General features: G+C 48.1%; 1 protein-coding gene across 1 annotated transcript in view; it reads right to left on the bottom strand.

Annotated features, from left to right (window-relative positions):
* LOC143981577 (uncharacterized) overlaps positions 1-14297 on the bottom strand; it is a 48346-nt gene that overhangs the window by 17256 nt on the left and 16793 nt on the right. Inside the window, exon 3 of the mRNA XM_077479544.1 lies at positions 11851-12135. Within this exon, the coding sequence (XP_077335670.1) occupies positions 11851-12135 (285 nt within the window). The remainder of the gene's footprint in view (positions 1-11850; positions 12136-14297) is intronic.

Below are 14297 nucleotides of genomic sequence, written 5' to 3'. Positions count from 1 at the left end.
CCGACGGATATTCCGCCGGAAACAGTCCGATGCAGACAACACACAGGCGTAATATCCGACAAAACGCTCCGATCGGACACATTCCGTCTGAATCTCCGATCGTGTGTACAAGGGCTAGAAGTAGTTCAGTGTGAGTGTAGTGCGACCGTCCTTTTTTACTTTAGTGTCATTTTATTTTGCCAGGGCAGGTTTCCTGCAGTATATTTCAATGCGTCATTGCGGGTTTACCACAGCATATTGTAGTGCGTTAGTGCACATTTAACGCAGTATATTGTGGTGCGTCAGTGAAGTGTGTCTGTGTCATTGCGGGTTTACCACAGCATATTGTAGTGCGTTAGTGCACATTTAACGCAGTATATTGTGGTGTGTCAGTGAAGTGTGTCTGTGTCATCGCGGGTTTACCACAGCATATTGTAGTGCGTTAGTGCACATTTAACGCAGTATATTGTGGTGCGTCAGTGAAGTGTGTCTGTGTCATCGCGGGTTTACCACAGCATATTGTAGTGCGTTAGTGCACATTTAACGCAGTATATTGTGGTGCGTCAGTGAAGTGTGTCTGTGTCATCGCGGGTTTACCACAGCATATTGTAGTGCGTTAATGCACATTTAACGCAGTATATTGTGGTGCGTCAGTGAAGTGTGTCTGTGTCATCGCGGGTTTACCACAGCATATTGTAGTGCGTTAGTGCACATTTAACGCAGTATATTGTGGTGCGTCAGTGAAGTGTGTCTGTGTCATCGCGGGTTTACCACAGCATATTGTAGTGCGTTAGTGCACATTTAACGCAGTATATTGTGGTGCGTCAGTGAAGTGTGTCTGTGTCATCGCGGGTTTACCACAGCATATTGTAGTGCGTTAGTGCACATTTAACGCAGTATATTGTGGTGCGTCAGTGAAGTGTGTCTGTGTCATTGCGGGTTTACCACAGCATATTGTAGTGCGTTAGTGCACATTTAACGCAGTATATTGTGGTGCGTCAGTGAAGTGTGTCTGTGTCATTGCGGGTTTACCACAGCATATTGTAGTGCGTTAGTGCACATTTAACGCAGTATATTGTGGTGCGTCAGTGGAGTGTGTCTGTGTCATCGCGGGTTTACCACAGCATATTGTAGTGCGTTAGTGCACATTTAACGCAGTATATTGTGGTGCGTCAGTGGAGTGTGTCTGTGTAGTGTGAGTGCTCAAGGTAAAGGTCACCAAACACCACTTTACATTGATTAAAGTGCATCTACGTACGTACACATTTCCACATCTTTATTACATTTTGTTAGTAAGGCCCCCCACCCCCCCATCATGTCTGGGAGGTCAACAAGGAGGAGCAGACATTCCCTTGGCACTGTGAGGGGGTCAGCAGCGTAGGTGTCCACAGGCAAAGGTGGACGTGGTAGTCAGTCCTCATTCAGGGCATCATTTGCTTTGTTTAATGATGTTGCCCGTGCTATCCAGCCACAGCATGCAGAGGAGGTGGTGGACTGGCTTACTAAACCTTCCTCATCCTCCTCATCCTCCTCATCCTCTATCACGCAAGCAGAGACAAGTGTGCTGTCCCCTTGCAGCTGCCAGAGTGGAAAAACTTGCCTCCTTGTCCACATCTATTCCTGCCATAGCCCCACCATCAGGCATGGAGGAGTCAGCTGAGTTATTTGACCACAGTGCCAGCCACTTCCTCCTTGATGATGCCCGGCCATTACTTCATTCACCAACTCTATAGGGTTATGGTGTGAAGGCCCCACCAACACCCAAAGACCAATTTTTCCCGCACCTGTTACTTCTATCTAAAGCAGGGGGGTCTCAAACCGGCGGCCCTCCAGCTGTTGCGAAAACTACAAGTCCCATGAGGCATTGCAAGGCTGACAGTTACATGCATAACTTCCCATAGGCAGAGGCACGATGGGACTTGTAGTTTCGCAACAGCTGGAGGGGTCGCCAGTTTGAGACCCCCTGATCTAATGCCTGTGAAATACACACCAGAATGTATCCAAAAAAATCTCTAATCTTGTTCTCCGTGTATTACATCGTGGCCTCATCATACAGACTGGCTACAAAATAAAGAAAGCTTGCAGTGAAAATTGTATTTTTTATTTTTTTGGACTTTATAAATGCAATTATTGCTGCAGCAGCTTCTATACACATTACAGATGTACTACATTGCAGGCAGACTAAGGGGACCCCCCAGGCACTATATTGAAAGGAATTTTCATTTTAATTGTTATTTCTCATTTTTATGGTTTCACTTTAAGCATCCATAAATCACTGCTCATTTAAAAAAAAAAAACTTTTTTTCATTGATACATGTCCCCCAGGGCAGTACCCGGACCCCCATAGCCATTGCATGCCCAACTTCTTGCATATAAGCCTTTAAAGTGGGGTGCCCCTAAAAAAAAAAAAAAAAAATTAAAGTCAGCAGCTACAAATACTGCAGCTGCTGACTTTTAATAAATCGGACACTCACCTGTCCCGGGGTCCAGCGATGCGGGGGAACGAAGCCCCCCCCCCCCCCCTCGTTCCCCGCTCCGCTCGCGGCGCCGTCATTCGTACTGTGGGCACCCGGCCGTGCCTGCACAGCCGGGCACCCACTGCGGATGCGCGAGTGGCGCAGGGCGCCGTGATACGCCCGCACAGACACCTGGGACACGTGACAGGTCCCAGATGACTGTGCGGCCTGAGGGGAAGTGATGTCACCAGCCCGGGCAAGGAAGAAGGCAGACTACGAGGGACCCCCTAGCAACAGGTATGTAGAGGTGAGTAAAAATGATATTTTTTTGATTTTTTTTAAAGAATTTTAAACAATTTTTGATTTTTTGGTGGCAACACCACTTTAAAATGGACACTTTTTGATTTTTCCAGTTCGGGCCCCATAGACTTGAATGGGATTCATTATTCGGTTCTGAACTTTTCCGATGTTTGAAAGTTCTGCCGCAAACCGAACCAGTGGTTGTTCGGCTCATGTCTACTCAAAACATGTCAAGCTACATCGCGCTAATGTGATATAGGTCAAGTCAATTTTGGTTTGCGGTTTGCGTTTCCCAGCTGTTACATTGGGGTCCGCCCGGCCCATGCTAAACTAATAATCGCAAGCTTGATGTTTGTTCATCATTTTAACCACATGCCGACCCCGCCCGCCTTCGAATTGACGGTGGCTGAATGGCACTCCTGCGTGAATCGCCGTAGCTGTACGGCAGGCGCTTTAGGGAGTATAGGGGGCTGATGCGCGCCACATCGCTAAGGGGGCGATGCGCGCGCCCGGCGGTCGCTCCTGAGAGCGAGAACGTGGATTTGTGTCGCCGTTCTGTCAGGGGTGAGGATACAGATCTGTTGTTCCTAATTCTTAGGAACAACAATCAGTCTCCTCCCCCAGTCAGTGCCCCCCCCCCCCCCCCACAGTTAGAATCACTCCCTAGGAAACACATTTATGAGAATAAGGGGGAATTGGGACTTTAAATGAAGCACAATTAAGTGCCTCCATCCCGGTAATAGGTAGATACAAAAGGTAGATTGGGACTTTAACCGGATCCCGACCAGCGCACGCCGATGTACATTGGCAGAATGGCACGGGCAGGCAAATGGGCGTACCTGTAAGTCCCTTTAAATTTGCTGCCCTGCCATCGCGAGCGCGCTGCCAGCGGCGCGCATGCGTGCTGGTCGGGACCCCCGTGAGTTCGGTCGCGGGTCCTGCGGACTCGATCGCCGCGGGCATACCTGCGAACGTCTCACGGGGCGGCTGAACGGAGAAATACCATTGTAAACAGCATCTCCCCGTTCTGCCTAGCAACTAGTGACACTGATTTCTGCTCCATGTGATTGGAGCAGAGATCAGTGTTCACTAAATGAAAGCCCAGCCCCCAATAGTTAGTAACACACCCCTAGGAACACTTAACCCCTACACTGCCACCCACTGGTTAACCCCTTCACTGCCAGTGTCATTTACACAGGAATCACTGCATTTATATAGCACTGATTGCTGTATAAATGACAATGGTCCCAAAAATGTGTTAAAATTGTCCGATGGGTCCCCCACAATGTCGCAGTCACAATAAAAATCGCTGATTGCCGCCATTACTAGTAAAAAAAAAATTATTAATAAAAATGCCATAAAACTATCCCCTATTTTGTAAACGCTATAACTTTTGCGCAAACCAATCAATAATCGCTTATTGTGATTTTTTTTTATACCAAAAATATGTAGAAGAATACGTATCGACCTAAACTGAGGGAAAAATTTTATTTTTTTTATATTTTTGGGGGATATTTATTATAACAAAAAGTAAAAAAGAATGCGTTTTTTTCAAAATTGTCGCATTATTTTTGTTTATAGCGCAAAAAATAAAAACCGCAGAGGTGATCAAATACCACCAAAAGAAAGCTCTATTTGTGGGAAAAAAAGGACGTCAATTGTGTTTGGGAGCCACGTCACACGACCGCGCAATTGTCAGTTAAAGCGACGCAGTGCCGAATCGCAAAAAGTGGTCCAGCAAAATGGTCCGGGGCTGAAGTGGTTAAATGAAGCAATTGGATAGTGGAGGTAAATTTAACCATGTTTAGATTTCAACATGGAATGTTTAATTGTTGACATGAATATACAGACAGTAAAAAAATTTATTTTAATTTCATGTACATATAAGAAGTGTGCACAAGGCAATGTCAAAAAAAAATGTCATATATAGCAGTACGTGATTCTGATGGTAAATAGATTGAATAGTATAGCATGGAAATGGCAACGGCAATACCGGTACCGACAAATGTACCCACGCGGTAAGTACGCATCCACTGAATATTATCGAAGTAGCATAATTGAGTATATTAGACAGGAGTTGGATAAGTATGATTCTGTATAACATGTAGCTGGGGCATCAAAACAAAGCTCGACGCGTTTCGTGGATGTGTCCACTCATCAGGAGCCGATGCGACCAAAATTCCAACTCAGACAGAGAGTGCAGTGCGCAGTGGTGGGCGCAAAGTGGGCTAGGAGCATGACCTCTCCATGGGAGCTGAGGCGGCATATATATATATATATATATATATATATATATATATATATATGGATGCGACACCGGACAGATTGGGGAAGTTAAAAAAATGTGTGACGGAGGTCTCCGTAAACAAAAGTAAAGCGTAGTTCTCAAAGCAGGCGTATCCTAAAGTCGCACCAAAGCAAGACATGTAGCTGGTGTGCGGTAACCCCAGAAGGAGACTAGCCGTGTACAGAGCTTGCTCCAAGTAGGGGGGGGGAGGGGGTGTAGATATATGCCCCCAATGCCACATGAGTGAACCAATGGAGGAAGGAGAACCGCACCTGAACTGAGCGTGTACTCAGCAACTGGCGCAAATTTTTGTGTCTATGCCTTGTGCACACTTCTTATGTACATGAAATTTATTTTTTTACAGTCTCTATATTCATGTCAACAATTAAACATTCCATGGTGAAATCTAAACATGGTTTAATCTTCCTTTTGTATCTAAGAAACACATTTAGCCCCTTGATCGCCCCTACTGTTAACCCCTTCCCTGCCAGTGACATTTATACAGTTACCAGTGGCTATTTTTAGCTCCGATCGCCGTATAAATGTCAATGGTCGCAAAAATGTGTCAAAAGCGTCCGATGTGTCCACCGCAGTGTCGCAGTCCCGATGAAGATCGCAGATCGCCACCATTACTAGTAAAAAAATTGAAAAAAATAATAAAAATGACATAAATGACCTATTTTGTAGACACTATGGGGGGGGGTTATTTACGAAAAAGGCAAATCCACTTGCAAGTGCACTTGGACGTGCGGTCGCTGTAGATCTGAGGGGTAGATCTGAAATGAGGGGAAGCTCTGCTGATTTTAATCATCCAATCATGTGCAAGCTAAAATTATGTTTTTTTTTTATTTTCCTAGCATGTCCCCTTCAGATCTACAGCGACTTTCCTTCCAAGTGCACTTGCAGTGCAAAACGGATTTTCCTTTAGTAAATAACCCCCTATAACTTTTGCGCAAACCAAATCAATATACGCTTATTGGGTTTTTTTTTACAAAAAATATGTAGAAGAATAGATATCGGCCTAAACTGATGAAGAAATATATATATTTTTTTTTTTAGAATTTTTTTTTAGAAAATTTGTGGATATTTAGTATAGCAAAAAGTAAAAAAAAAAATATTTTTTTTTTCAAAATCGTCGCTCTTCTTTTGTTTATAATGCAAAAAAAATTATAACCGCAGAGGTGATCAAATACCACCAAAAGAAAGCTCTATTTGTGGGAAAAAAAGGACGCAAATTTTGTTTGGGTACAACGTCAGTTAAAGCGACGCAGTGCCGTATCGCAAAAAAAATAAAAATAAATGGCCTGGTCATTAAGGGGGTAAATCCTTCCGGGGCTGAAGTGGTTAATATTGTTTTATCTTAGTATGTTTTTACATACAATTTGTTATAAAAAAAATTATATTTATTTTTAACTTATCTGGGGCGATTAATGCCTTAAACGTCCATGCTTTCCAATCGCTCGTTTTTATTCTGGCAATTACTAGTGTAGCGATACCTCTAAAGGACCCGCCGGATTTCGGGCCTATTTCCCCCGTTCACCACCCACTGCCAGGCAAATGTCATTTTTACATGCTCCCAGATGGCTCAATAAACAGTTTAGGTTGGGATGAGGAATGGGGGTGCATGGGATACCCCAAACTGAAGAAATACTGTAGAACTATGTACATAGAGTTGAGGACCTGCTCAGTCTCCGGCTACTCTAATTCAGGAAGACAGATGTGGGTGTAGTAGTGCAAAAGCAGTAGTAGTAGCAGCTCCAAAAAAAGCTGTATTGAAGACACAGCACCTGGCTGTATTGCAGGGCACCTGGCTGCTCTAGTCCCAAGGTTGGAGAAATGCTTGACTCCTGGCTGTCTGGCTCTGCGCTTGAGCTACACTCTGCCCTAGACACGTGAGATATTGCACTTCACTGTCCCCTCCCTCCCTTAGGGTTAATGGCTGGTTTGTTACTCACTCCCCTGAGGATCCTCATAGGGAACTCCCAGGATCCCTGCTGTCTAATGCCGTGTACACACGATCGGAATTCTCGTCGGAAAAAGCTCTGATGGTTTTCCCGTTGGAATTCTCGTCGGAAAAAGTTCTGATGGTTTTCCCATTGCAATTCCGTCGGAAAAAGCTCTGATGGTTTTCCCGTTGCAATTCTCGTCAGAAAAAATTCTGATGGTTTTCCCGTTGGGAATCCCGTCAGAAAAAGCTCTGCTGGTTTTCCGTTGGAATTCTCGTCTGAAAAAGTTCTTATGGTTTTCCCGTTGGAATTCCATCAGAAAAAGCTATGATGGTTTTCCCCGTTGGAATTCCGTCAGAAAAAGCTCTGATGGTTTTCCCGTTTGGAAAAAGCTCCGACGGTTTTCCCGTTGGAATTCCGTCGGAAAAAGTTCTGATGGTTTTCCCATTGAGCAATTCCGTTGGAAAAAGCTCTGATGGTTTTCCCGTTGGAATTCCGTCGGAAAAAGCTCTGATGGTTTTCCCGTTGGAATTCCGTCAGAAAAAGCTCTGATGGTTTTCCCGTTGGAATTCCGTCAGAAAAAGCTCTGATGGTTTTCCCGTTGGAATTCCGTCGGAAAAAGCTCTGATGGTTTTCCCGTTGGAATTCCGTCGAAAAAAGCTATGATGGTTTTCCCGTTGGAATTCCGTCAGAAAAAGCTCTGATGGTTTTCCCGTTGGAAAAATCTCCGATGGGTTTCCCGTTGGAAAAATCTCCGATGGTTTTCCCGTTGGAATTCCGTCGGAAAAAACTCTGATAGTTTTTCCGTTGGAATTTCCGACAGAATTCGGCTCAAGCTGTCTTGCCCACACATGGTCGCACCAAATTCCGATAGTTTAGAACGCAATTGACGTACAACACGTACGGCAGGACTAGAAAAAGGAAGTTCAATAGCCAGTAGCAAATAGCTTCTGTCTTCCGTAGTTAAATCTGAGCAATGCGTGATTTTTGGCGTGTCAGAATTGCATACACGCGATCGTAATTTCCGACAGAAGTTTTTCCGTCGGGGCAAATTGAGAACATGCTATCAAATTTTTGGCTTGTGGAAATTCGGACAGCTAAATTCCCGATGGAGCGTACACATGGTCGCATTTTCCAATGCAAAAGCTCTCCTCTGTCTTTTACTGGCCAGAATTCCGATCGGGTGTACGCGGCATTAGCCTCCACTGGACAGGCTGCTTCTGGCTTGGCTGTGAGTCATAGGCTTAGCTGAGACCTAAGCTGGATAAATTCCTGGAGCTCTACTGTTCCTCTTCTCTCTCTTTGCTTCTTCTCCTCTCTGCCCCAGCCCACGGATCCCTCCAAATGAGTGGACTCGGCTCCCAGACTGCCAGGCTTCAGCATATTTATGGGCTGCTTCCCCACCTTCTGGGCTCTGCTCCCAGACTACCAGGCTTCAGCATATTTATGGGTTGCTTCCCCACCTTCTGGGCTCTGCTCCCAGACTACCAGGCTTCAGCATATTTATGGGTTGCTTCCCCACCTTCTGGGCCCACCACATCAAGGGATTGGTGCAAGTCCCATGGATATTCAGGCCACAGCTTCTGTTCCCCCCCACCCACTATGTTCTGGAAACCTCCAGTGAGTTTCAGAATGCAAGGGGGGGGGGGTAACAAAACCACAGCCTGTGGAGCACTGCACAGCTTCCTAACCAATGAAACCTGCCTATGGAGGAGCCAAACTAAACTTGCCTACACTCCAGCATCCTAGGAAGGTGCTACAATAGCTAAAAGAGGACTTGTTTCTGTCTAATAAACCTTCGTCGCGCCATGACTCTATTCTCAAAACCCATCCTAACGGGAGCCAATTACTTCTCACCTTTGTTATTGTTTTAGTTGCAATTCTCCACCTGACTTTAATCTATTTAATAAATCATACAGTATATCAGAAGCATAATAATTCAGGCTAAAGCAGAAAAAGTAGGGCGCAGAAACTTTCTACCTTATGTGACTTCATCAAAACACTGGAGTTCACTACCAACTTTCCCATCAGCCATGGAGCAATACCAATGCTTCCCACAACAGCAGGAGAGTGAGTGGCTATCTCACAGACCACTCATGGATAAGAGACCAGCAATTAGGCAACTGTCCCCTTATGCTACGCCTCTGATGACGTCAACTGTGACGAAACGCGCAAGCTGGGACCTCCGACGTATGACGTCAGAGCACGCTGGATGCTGCGGCCATCTTAATGGTTGGAAACAAATGGGTTTTACTTTTGCGACATGTTAGTTGAATACTTTAATAAAGAGATTTTTTTTTTTTTTCATGTTCAAATAAAATCAAACACAGGAGTTCTCACGTAAAAAACCCATACTCCTCCTCTATTGATAGCTAGCCACAATAAACCGCTATCCCAAATCCAAATGTTTTATCACCAACCGAGCAACAGGCCCAATAAAGTGTTAGCTGCACAGCCTAATCATCAATGGTGCAGTGGTCCAGGGAATTTGAAAGCCACGGCCATCTTCTAGGATGGGTCAGAGTAATTCCAATTGGTCACATGCTTCCCCTTCTTTCCTGACCAAAGAAAAGAAGGGGAAGAGTACCAGGGCTTTCAAATCCCCGGACCACTTCACCGGCTGAACGGGCAGAGAAGGGAGCGGGGGCATGGCTTTACTGGTGCTGTGTGTGTCTATAGATGAACGCAGCCCGGCTTGAGAGAGCATGTTCCCAAGTCCCGCTACAAATCAAAGGGAGATCGAAGATTTGCAGTCCAAGGACCACAGCTATGGAATGCTCTACCCACTAACATCCGCATGGAAGAAAACCATCGGGCCTTCAGAAAGAAAACTCAAGACCCACCTCTTCTAGAGAAGCAGGACAACACAGGATGGATCAAGGAGGTGATTCCTCCCCTCCTCTCTCTCTCTCTCTTCTTCCTCTCTCTCTCTCTCCCTCCCCTCTTCTCTCTCCCTCCCCTCCTTTCTCTATCTTCCCCTCCTCTCTCTATCTCTCCTTCCCCTCCTCTCTCCCCTCCCCTTTCTCTCTCCCCCTCCCCTCCTCTCTCATACTCCCCTCCTCTCTCTCCCCTCCCCCTCTCTCTCTCTCCCCCTCCTCTCTCTCTACTCCCCTCTTCTCTTCTCTGTCTCCTCCCCATCCTCTCTCTCTCTCCTTCCCCTTCTCCTCTCTCCTTCCTCCCCCTCTCTCTCTCCCCTCTCTTCTCACCCCCTCTTTTTTTTTCCTTCCATCTGTCCTCCCCCTCTTCTCTCTCTACCCCTCTTCTCTATCCTCCCCCTCTTCTCTCTCCTCCCTCTTCTCTCTCTTTCTCTTTCTCCCTCCCCTTCTCTCTCTCTTTCCCTCCCCTCCTCTCTCTCTCTCCCTCCCCTCCTCTCTCTCTCTCCCTCCCCTCTCTCTCTCCCTCCCCTCCTCTTTCTTTCTCCCTCCGCTCCTCTTTCTTTCTCCCTCCCCTCCTCTCTCTCCTCCCCCTCTTCTCTCTCTCCCCCTCTTCTCTCTCCTCCCCCTCTTCTCTCTCCTCCCCTCTTCTCTCTCCTCCCCCTCTTCTCTCTCCTCCTCTCTCTCCCTCCCCTCCTCTCTCTCTTTCCCTCCCCTCCTCTCTCTCTCTCCCTCCCCTCCTCTATCTCTCCCCTCCTCTCTATCTTCCCCTCCTCTGTCTATCTCTCCTTCACCTCCTCTCTCCCCTCCCCTTTCTCTCTCTCCCCTCCCCCCTCTCTCTCCCCCTCCTCTCTCTCTACTCCCATCTTCTCTCTCTCTACTCCCCTCTCTCTCTCTCTCTCTCTCCCTCCCCTCTCTCTTCTCTCTTTCTCTCCCCCTCCTCTCTCTCCTTCCCCTCCTCTCTCTCTCTCCCCTCCTCTCTCTCACCCCCTATTCTCTTTCCTTCCTCTCTTCTCTCTCTTTCCCCTCCTCTCTCTCCCTCCCCTCCTCTCTTCTCTCTCCTCCCCCTCTTCTCTCTCCCTCCCCTACTCTCTCTCTTTCCCTCCCCTCCTCTCTCTCTTTCCCTCCCCTCCTCTCTCTCTTTCCCTCCCCTCCTCTCTCTTTCTCCCTCCGCTCCTCTCTCTCCCTCCCCTCCTCTCTCTCCCTCCCCTCCTCTCTCTCCCTCCCCTCCTCTCTCTCTTTCTCCCTCCCCTCCCCTCTCTCTCCCTCCCCCCTCTCTCACTCTCCCTCCCCCTCTCTCTCTTTCTCCCTCCCCCTCTCTCTCTCCCTACCCCCTCCCCCCTCTCTCTCTCTCTCCCTCCCTCCCCCTCTCTCTCTCTCTCTCCCTCCCCCCCTCTCTCTCTTCCTCTCCCTCCCCCTCTCTCTCTTCCTCCCTCCCCCTCTCTCTCTCCCTCCCCCTCTCTCTCTCCCCTCCCCCTCTCTCCCTCCCTCCCCCATCCCCCCTCTCTATCTCCCTCTCTCTCTGATCCCTCCACTCTACTTCCTCTGTGGATGTGGAGCCACTCAGTGACATCCCCCCCACCATTCTCCCAAGACACAGGAAATTCTTAGAGGGGTTGCCACCTTGCTGGGTCCCAGATGTTTTATTGGCTGCATATGTCTGATGGGCGTGAGTGGGGCCTCATGTGTAAGTTTCGCCTAAGGCCTCACAAAGCCTAGAGCCGCCTCTGTGCCCGGGGGCCTCCTTAACACCCAGAATGCTAAAGGAAGGAGGAGAGGACAGAGCTTGCAAGGGGACTGCCAGATAATGATGGAAGTAACCTTTCTGAACAAAGGCCGTCCTCATCTTTTCAGGCTCTTCCATCAGGTACGTGACATATTCTCCCACCACATAGACTTTACTGATCATCAGAATATGATTTGGTACTTTAGGTTTAGAGATCCCATTTACTTTGCACCTCTTCATACAACCTGGAAAACGCATCATACAGATAAATCTGTGTTTTTACCTACTATGTCTTTATTTGCCCCCTCTCCGTTGCGGTAGGGCGTGGTGCTCAGTGTGGTGTGATTCACATTGCAAGCCACCATCTGTCCTTGCATGGTCTCTGTGAGGGTCAGTTTAGACATCTTGGTGAAGGTTCCATCTTGGTTCTCGGTCAGTTCTTCTTTAACCTGGTCGGTGCTCGGGGAGATGCTCCAGTAAATGTCCAAATCTTGAGGATAAAACCTCTCTGCTTTACAGATTAGGAGATAATGCTGAGTGTCCTCCACCAGGGTCACCACAGGACTCGCTGGGAAATACATAAATAATCTGTTAATGAAGACAAAGGGAGAAATAACCTGGACAGTCACACTCCAAAATAAATGTTGCCTTTTTATTGAAAAATCAGGATCACTGCATACAAGCTACAGCAAAGCGACGCGTTTCACACTACAACCAGTGCTTACTCATAGCTAAGATAAACCATCTGTTAATGCAGGAGATGGGCACTCTACAAAGAAGTGGTCAAAAACAGTGGTGGCCCCCCCATCGTTACTGCTCAAACCAGCTGCGCTTTTACCACCAGTCGCCAGTGCTCAAACCAGAAGTGCTCTTACCACCAGTCGCCACTGCTCAAACCAGCAGCTCTCTTACCACCAGTCACCACTGCTCAAACCAGCAGCGCTCTTACCTCCAGTCGCCACTGCTCAACCCAGCAGCGCTCTTACCACCAGTCGCCACTGCTCCAACCAGCAGCTCTCTTACCACCAGTCACCACTGCTCAAACCAGCAGCTCTCTTACCACCAGTCACCACTGCTCAAACCAGCAGCGCTCTTACCACCAGTCGCCACTGCTCAAACCAGCAGCGCTCTTACCACCAGTCGCCACTGCTCCAACCAGCAGCTCTCTTACCACCAGTCACCACTGCTCAAACCAGCAGCTCTCTTACCTCCAGTCGCCACTGCTCCACCAGCAGCTCTCTTACCACCAGTCACCACTGCTCAAACCAGCAGCTCTCCTACCACCAGTCGCCACTGCTCAAACCAGCAGCTCTCTTACCTCCAGTCGCCACTGCTCCAACCAGCAGCTCTCTTACCACCAGTCACCACTGCTCAACCAGCAGCTCTCCTACCACCAGTCGCCACTGCTCAAACCAGCAGCTCTCTTACCTCCAGTCGCCACTGCTCCAACCAGCAGCTCTCTTACCACCAGTCACCACTGCTCAAACCAGCAGCTCTCCTACCACCAGGTCGCCACTGCTCAAACCAGCAGCGCTCTTACCACCAGTCGCCACTGCTCAAACCAGCAGCGCTCTTACCACCAGTCGCCACTGCTCAAACCAGCAGTTCTCTTACCACCAATCGCGACTGCTCAAACCAGCAGCGCTCTTACCACCAGTCGCCACTGCTCAAACCAGCAGCTCTCTTACCACCAGTCACCACTTCTCAAACCAGCAGCTCTCCTACCACCAGTCGCCACTGCTCAAACCAGAAGTGCTCTTACCACCAGTCGCCACTGCTCAAACCAGCAGCGCTCTTACCACCAGTCGCCAGTGCTCAAACCAGCAGGTCTCTTACCACCAGTCACCACTGCTCAAACCAGCAGCGCTCTTACCACCAGTCGCCACTGCTCAAACCAGCAGTGCTCTTACCACCAGTCACCACTTCTCAAACCAGCAGCTCTCCTACCACCAGTCGCCACTGCTCAAACCAGAAGTGCTCTTACCACCAGTCGCCACTGCTCAAACCAGCAGCGCTCTTACCACCAGTCGCCAGTGCTCAAACCAGCAGGTCTCTTACCACCAGTCGCCACTGCTCAAACCAGCAGCGCTCTTACCACCAGTCGCCACTGCTCAAACCAGCAGTGCTCTTACCACCAGTCGCCACTGCTCAAACCAGCAGTGCTCTTACCAACCAGTCGCCACTGCTCAAACCAGCAGAGCTCATACCATCAGTCGCCACTGCTGAAACCAGCAGCTCTCTTACCACCAGTTGCCACTGCTCAAGCCAGCAGCTCTCTTACCACCAGTCGCCACTGCTCAAGCCAGCAGCTCTCCTACCACCAGTCGCCACTGCTCAAACCAGCAGCGCTCTTACCACCAGTCACCACTGCTCAAACCAGCAACGCTCTAACCACCAGTCGCCACTGCTCAAACCAGCAGCGCTCTTACCATCAGTCACCACTGCTCAAACCAGCAGCGCTCTTACCACCAGTCGCCACTGCTCAAAACAAAGAGAGCAATTTTTTTATTGATATGTTGTATGTAGCGCTGAAAAATCTGCATAATGTAAGCTCACCTTTCACACCAGCCTCTTCCTCCAAGGAGTTTACAATCTAGTAGGTAAACTTAATCTAGAATTTTGTTTCATTTCAGATAAACAAATTCCAAAACAAAATAACAAATTTATGTAGCCAAGCCTCTCCAGGCTTAATAGTGACCTCCAGAGTTAGGGACAGCTGACATCCTTCTG

This window comes from Lithobates pipiens, unplaced genomic scaffold (genome assembly GCF_037356315.1).
Source record: "Lithobates pipiens isolate NorthernLeopardFrog02 unplaced genomic scaffold, aLitPip1_a1.2 Scaffold_16, whole genome shotgun sequence".
NCBI lineage: Eukaryota > Metazoa > Chordata > Amphibia > Anura > Ranidae > Lithobates > Lithobates pipiens.
The sequence above is the reverse complement of the archived record's forward strand: the minus strand, read 5'-3'. Positions and strand labels throughout refer to the sequence as shown.